General features: G+C 53.2%; 1 protein-coding gene across 1 annotated transcript; it reads left to right on the top strand.

Annotated features, from left to right (window-relative positions):
* The first annotated feature begins 503 nt into the window (after positions 1–503).
* Positions 504–1,676, top strand: Sox1 (SRY-box transcription factor 1). The gene is made up of 2 exons (XM_032918571.1): positions 504–760; positions 854–1,676. Exons 1-2 carry the CDS (start codon positions 504–506, stop codon positions 1,674–1,676), a joined length of 1,080 nt encoding a protein of 359 aa, XP_032774462.1.
* Positions 1,677–7,420: the final 5,744 nt, after the last annotated feature.

Here is a 7,420-nt window from a genome sequence, read left to right as displayed (position 1 = left end):
CTCCCCCCAGGCACCTGGGACCAGCAGCCCAGCGCACGCGGCGCACCGCCTTGCACAAGTTGCGGCCCCGGGGAGTTGGAAGCCATAAAAGCCAGCACAGGAAGGGAACTTCGAGCCGCCAAAGGAGAGCAGCGAACCGCGTCAGGCCAGCAGCACCGCTGGTGAAAGGTGACCTTAGCAGCCTGACTGCACCTGTTTACTGCCGCTCAGCCTTGACGTGCCGGACTGCGGCAGCGGCGACGGCCAATCATCACAGCCATCGGCCTCGCGCCGTCGTTTGTGCACGGAGAAACTTTCCACCTGCGAGCTGGACCCGCGCTAAGTGCGTATTAGCTTTTGCCCTCTTTTATGTTGTGGCGCTCACCCAACCCCCTTCTCTCTGTGAGCTGCCACACGGTCTCTCTGGAGCAGATCCTCTCCCCACCCACCCACACCGGCCGTCTATGCTCCAGGCCCTCTCTTTGCAGTACGGTGAACCGCGGCTAGCCACTTGATGTCACAGCATGATGAGTGGAGACCGACCTGCACTCTCGCCCGGCGGCGTGAGCGCCCGAACCTCTCAGGCCCGGCCGGGGCGGGCCGCGGCAGCAGGGAGCAGGGCGGCGGCGGCGGCAGCGGCGCACCTAAGGCCAGCGGGATCAGGTCAAGCGGCCCGCGCGAACGCCTTCATGCGGTGTGGTCGCCGGACCCGGCGGCGCACAGATGGCCAGCGGAAAACAAGATACCAACTCGGAGATCAGCAAGCGCCTGCGGTGGAAAGGTCATGTCCGAGGCCGAAGCGGCCGTTCATCGGCTGAGCCAAGAGACACGCGCGCTGCACATGAAGGGCACCCGGATTTGCAAATTGTTCCAGCCACGCCGCAGGGCAAGACCGCTGCTCAAAGAAGGACAAGTACGCTGGCCGGCGGAGCTGCTGGCACGCTTGGGCAGATGGTGGCAGCAGCGCAGCATTGGCCATGGGCGGCGAACGTGGGCGTCGGGGCGGCCGTGAGGCCAGCGCCTGGAGAGCCCCGGCGGCGCGGCGGAGGAGCGCGCATGTCAACGGCTGGGCTAACGGCACCTACCCGGCTGGTGACGCAGCATGCGGCCGCGGCTTTGCGTGCAGGAAACTGGCTGGCCTACAGGCGGCACCCAGGCGCGGGCGGCGCGCACCGCCGGCACGCACCCGCACCATCCGCACGCGCATCCTCTGCTGCTGGCCATGCACCGCTACGACGCCGGGCGCGCATCTGGCCATCTCCAACTCTCGAGGGCTACATAGGCGCATCGCCTTCAGGGCTGGCGGCATCCGCACAGTGCCACCACGGCAGCCGCCTGCGCCGCTGCGGGCGGCGCGCACTCTGGCGGTGGCGGCCGCAGCGCAGCGCAGCAGCCGCGTCGTCCAGAGTGCCCTGGGCGCCCTCGGTTCTCTCTGGTCAAGTCCGAGCCAGGCGGCAGTCCGCCGCTCGGCTCACTCTCGCGGCTGTCTTCAGGGACCTGCGCGGATAATCATGTACCTGCGGCCGGCAAGGTGGCGACCCGGCGGCGGCTGCGGCTGCCGGCCCAAAGCAACTGCCTCGCTGCCGCACTACGGGAGCGCGCGGGCGCGGGCGTCAGCTTTGCCGGTGCCCCTGGCACATCTGGCACGCAGGGGCGCCGAGGGTTGCTGCAGCTCTGGTCCGCTTGAGCAAGCGTGAGGCCTGTTCACCAGCCTCAGAGCCCCGGATTTGTAGACCTGCCACTGCTCTGGTGAAAAAGACCGCTCTGGAGGCCGAGCGCCAGGTGACATCCCTCCACCTTCCGGGACTCTGAGGCGCAGCACCAGACTGGCCTCTTAGATGAACTTCCGTGTTTTCAAGACCTTTTATGCAGTATTTATCGTCAAGGAGAGCACACAGCGTTTTTACTCTCAGCTCGGAGGACAAAAGACAAAAAACCTAACGAGGCACATTTTCAACTTTGTGTGCAGCTCTGTAACTTTTTCCCAGGTTTGCTTCCCGCCAGCTCTTCTGCCTGAAGCCGAGGACGGACCTCGACCCTTCCACTTCTCAGCTCTAGTAAAACCGGATCAGCCATTTACAGTTTTTTTTTTTGTGGCTGGCCAGGCTCTTGGTTGGATTTGGATTGGTTATACCCGCAATGCCCTCTCAGACGGTGGAATTTATATATTCTGGTTTTAGCAAACTCTGCTTATCCGAGCATTTTGCAATTTTTTTTATTTTGTGTTTTATTATTTCTTCTTATAAGGAGTTGTGACATTTGTTTAAGCGTTGCGATATGGGACTGGAAGTCAGTTACACCAACACACAAGTCTTTCATCTAAAACGAAAAACAAGAAGTCCCCCAAGAAATGCATCAAATTTGAATCAATACATTTGAAGAGAAAAACCAGTTTCCCTACATAATCGAGCATTAATTTTATATGCATGTTTTTGGATTCAAAATACAATTAGCAATCTGTATTGGAATTATGAGGATGGTCCAAGTAAAGAAGTCGGCAAACTGGAGGCAGCGTTCCGTAAACTGTCTGTGGGAAGAAATCTAAGCTCCATAGGTTATTTTATGCTGAATTGAAGTTGACACAGAGGAAGTAGTTTAAATAGCTTTTACAATGGTTTCAGCATTTTACTTTTGCGCCCCCACCCGCATATTTTGGGCTTTCTTTCAAATTATCTCTGCCCTTACTCACACTGTAGCAGTTTTGAGGCTGGTTTAATTCTTGGAAGGAGAAAGGACAGTGCTCAGTAGTGAGACTCTGAGAGGCCAAGGAAAGGACAACCACCACCACGCCAAGACAGCGTGCAGCTGATTTTCTTTGTAATTGAAATTGTCGTGGAAATACTCTTGCTGCAGTTCAAAGGCATCCTAACCCAGCCAGCACCGCCAGTCCTCTCACCCAGGTCTTTTGCAGCCCCTCCGCTCTTCCTCTCTGGAAAAAATAATTTTTTACCGATTTTCTTACGTACACCCACCACCCCCCTCTCATTAGCCTGTGGATCAATAGATGCAGGGGGATGTAAACACAAATGTCCATGTTTATCATTCCTGTTGGACCTTGAGGTTGTTTGATCTCTTTTAAATATTTTTTAGTATATTTTTCTAGGTGTTTATTGGTATATTTTTGGTTCTCCCCAGATTTAAAGTTTCCTGTAAAACTTTGTCTTCAAGTAACCTGGCATTAAATATTGCATTTAAAAGTTACACTGTAGCAAATATGTTTTAAAATAATACAACATTAGAATGACATTCTATTTTTGAAGGAAATTTTCTTTTAAGTCAGATGAGGGCTATATTTTCAGCATCCTTTTTCCTCATCCCCCCAATTTCTTTTTTGGAATAGATGTGGACTAGCCTTTCAAAAAAGTGGACTTAATCTATCAATTCAGTAAAACCTGGGCTCATACCATTGGAACTATCTTTCAGTATAAATGCTAACAAAAGTGACACGTGTGATTTTTAAAAGTCATTTTTTGATTTTGCTTAAACCCATTCCTTAAAGTGATTTGAAAGAGATTCAGAATGACACCACTGCTTTCTGATGAGGTAATAAAAGAAACAACCCCCTTTTTCCCCTTTTTTTTCTTTTGGGTTTTGCTCTGTTTTACTAGAACTGCTGCTTGCCTGGGGGAGTCCAAGAGGGGGAGCCACACTCTGGGCCGTCTGGGCAGAATGTCCAAGTAACTCAGGAGATTCTAGAGGTGCTTTAGGGTCAACCACCTCCTCCGTGAAACAGAAGCACCTTCCTTTCGTTATTTAACAACACCAGGTTTCTTTTCTTTGAAAGTGGGAATCAAGGGTGATCACCTCCCCTCTGCTTGCCCGGGCTTCTGGGGTTCCTCTGTGTGCATGGCTTCCGGGCAGCTAAGCCGGGGTTCACTGCCATTGAGGGTTATGGCCCCACTTTAAGTGACACGTCATATAAGTTAGTCATCTTACAGCACCAGACAGCTCAGCCCTCTCATACCCCCCCCAGGAGCCTTCACTGGTTTGTGTTTCCCTGGAGGCTCCACCCCGTAAGGGAATTCTTTGTGCCAGCCCTTCAAGCCACCTTCCTTTGGGTTCTAGTGATGTGAAAGACACGGAGAAATTCTCTAATGACAATTTGAAAACAATACAGGGGGGTTGGTGGCGTGATGTTTTCTCTCAAGATTGAGGCCAAAGATCTGGGCAGACTCTGTGCAGTTTAAACCAAGTGGAAGAATTTTCTCTACGGGCTGCCCAGAGCCCAACTCAGGAGGATAAATTCAGTACCCTAACGAGACAATGCACATTTTTGTTCAAGTGGGGTTCTTTATGGCCCGTGATTACAGGATAACTCAGTTTCAAAATTGCAGGCAGTGTTTTTCTTTCTAATGGTGCGATATTGTTTAAAATCTGTGTGGAGATGGGGGAGGGATCATTTGGGAAGCATGGATAAAAGTTTACATAACTTCCTGTAGAGTGCCTGGGTGGCTTCTAACTCTCGGGCAAACTAAGCAGGGTGATTTGCCTTATAGTCCTCTCCCCCACCCCTTTGCCCCTTGTCCCTCCTCTCTCCCTCTCTCTTCTCCTTTCTTTGCTCACTTAAAAAAAAAAAAAAAAGATCCCTGGTCCCTTTTTATTGTTGCCACTGAGGCTTTGACACCCTCCCTCAAACCCCACTAGTAGGCAGATGAAACAATTAATTTTTTTTTTAAAGGGTTGGGGCAGCAACGCCTGAGTCTACAGATGTGTCAGGATGTGACTGATAGGTCCTATTAAAATCATGCGTGTGGGAAAGAATAACACTCATATTCCGCATTTCATCCCCCCCCGACAAAGACTGGGCACTGCCGAGCTCTGTCTCCGGAAAATTCCAGCCTATTCGAGAAGCCCTCCCCAGCGCTCCCGTTCTGGGGACGCAGGAAGCAAGCTCTGTCAGCTCGGTTCAACACTGCTGGCTCAGGGCCCCAGGCTCTCGTCAGTGCCCTCTCTCCCAGCTTCAACCTGGCAGGTGTCCGGGCCAGGCGGTGGAATCAACCTTAGGTTAGAGAGTCCTGGGAAAGTTCAGGGAAGGCGGAAACAGGCTTGGCCGCAGGGGACTACTTGGCAGGATTAAGGGGGGGCGGATGGGGAAGAAGTGCATGAGGATCCCCAGGGCAGGAATGTCAGAGTCCTCAGTGCAGGGTGGCAGGTGGACTGGCCCGAAATGCTCAGCAGCGCAGCTCAAGGCTGCCTCCCAGCTCGAGGCTGGAAAGCCTCACCCCTCCTTCTCTTCTCAGCCCTCCCCCTCCTTCCTCCCGCCCGGCCCTTCCTCTCCAGCTGTGCCTGGCAGGACCTGGCTTCACCCGCCCCCAGAACCAGCGGGGCAGTGCGGCGGCAGACAGCATCCTTCGCCCCAGAAGTTGGGGCCAGGACCCCTCGGGGAGCAGGCCAGCCTCCCGTGGATCTTCACGCTGCCTCCCGAGTCCCAAGTCACTCGTGCTGGCTTCTGTGGTTCTGCTGTCCGCTGAGTCCCGCACCTTGCTCTGCTCTCTAGTCCCTCTCACCACTCTAGTCCACCACGTCTTTCCATCCCCGCCCTTCCCTAGCCCCCGTCTGCAGCCTCTGCTCTTGCTTGGCTTTCCCTCCACGCGCTGCCAAGGCCTTCCCTTTGTCTTGGTGCTCTGACCGCTTCCCGCCTCCTAGGCCCCTCTCTTCTCTACTCGCACGTTCTCCAGCCCCGCCGCCCCGTCGGAGGCACAGGTTCAGGGCGTTTCGTGCTCTCTTCCATCTCGTCCATCCTCATGGGGATGGAAAGTAAAGAACTTAGTCCACCACTCATATCCACATTTGGAGGCCGTTGGGGAGTTAAGAAAAAGAGCGGTTTGTGTAAGACTGGGATTACGGCGGAGAAAGTCCACCAGCCTGGGGTTGACCTCAAGCCAAACCCTTTTTACAATGGTCAGAACCGGGCAGGTCCCCAGGCAGGACCGCAACAGAGTGGGCAGAGGAGGGAGGGAGACAAGATCTCAGGCAAGCAAAAGACAAGGAAGGGTCAGGCGGCCCCCAGCTTCAGGCAGAACTGGGTTCTGGGCAACAGCAGGCACAGACGGACGCTCTCGGGCCTGGGTCTAGGCCTGGGCAGTGACTAAATCTTCAAAGGTTTCGTTCTGGGGGAAATGTGTGCACTGGCTAAGTCTAGGGGTTCACCTGCGTACTATTCCTTGGAGTTGGAGTCTAAAGAGAACGCTGCGAAGGCCTCTGCCCAAGTGTTGTCTTAAGTAGCAATAATACATAAGTAAACAAAACCGAGAGCGCGTTCTTGGAAGCTGGACTTAGCGGCCCTTTTGTAACCCCTGCTTTATTTTAGACTGTACAGTCCTCCGTGTCTTTGGGGGCTGTGGGAAAGGTGGTATTGAAAGGATAACATTATTAAGGCAGTTTTGTCACCAGACCTGGTTTCTCTACCCCGACTGAAGAACCAAAGGCCAAAATCCACTTTTCACATTGATGGAGACCTGGGACATGGAGGGAGCCTGGAGGGCAAGGAGGGGGATAGGTTCGTCTTCCTTTGAGCCCCATTGGGAATTCCTCCTGAGATGCTGCTATCCCGTGAACTGTCGATGTTTGACAAAGACGGAAGAGATACAAGGAAGTAGTATACCCACAGACAAGGAGCATATGTTTGGGCAGGACAAATAAAAAGCACAAAGTTGCCAAAATCTTCTAAATTCTCACCTGCACATGAGCAGACTCCACCAGCAGGAACAGGACAGAGCCAGTTTTCAGTGTCTCTTTGTATTGGTTTTAAATGATAAGAACTCTCGGTGAACTCGAGCATCCTTGCACAGTGGGCACACCGTGTGGACTCACAGGCTTAGGTAGAAAGTATGCTCCGGGTTCAAAGTTCACAATGGAAGACCAGAATGCTGCAGAACCAGCTGCTAAGTGACCTTGGGTGGGGGTGGGGGGGATTTGTCCGTGGCAGAGCCGCTGGCTGGCCTTAGAGTCTTCCTGAATGCCCTGCGGGCAGCTCGTGAGGATTTAATTGCCCTCAGCCACTTCAGAACGGCCGTGTGGGTACATTAAAGACTCTGTTTGTGGAGAACAGCAGGTCACCACACGCAAAGCCTTGGAATAGTCAGCCAGTCAAATCAGTGGAAAAAATCAGCTTTTGTTAGATTTTGCAGTTTCGAGAATTAGGCATTCACTGCAGAACTGCAGTTGTGAGAAATTGCAATGTCAGGCCTGTTCCCAGTGGGGAAATATTGTGAGTGTGGAGGAACGTAAGATTGGGCCTGACAATGGGAAACTGACAAGAGCCATCACCCAGACAGTGTTTTCTCTCCCAGCACCCCGGAAATGCTAACAAGGGATGCCACTTGGCAGAGGTGGTGGTACTAAGTCAGGTCTGCACGCTGACTGGAAAGAGGCACACACCGTGCAGAGTCCTGACCCCAATTTCACACAAGCCAGAGAACCCACGGGCAAAAATTTCCTG

This window comes from Rattus rattus, chromosome 13 (assembly GCF_011064425.1).
Source record: "Rattus rattus isolate New Zealand chromosome 13, Rrattus_CSIRO_v1, whole genome shotgun sequence".
In the NCBI taxonomy this organism is placed as follows: Eukaryota; Metazoa; Chordata; class Mammalia; order Rodentia; family Muridae; genus Rattus; species Rattus rattus.
This window is presented reverse-complemented; position numbering and strand designations above follow the sequence as displayed.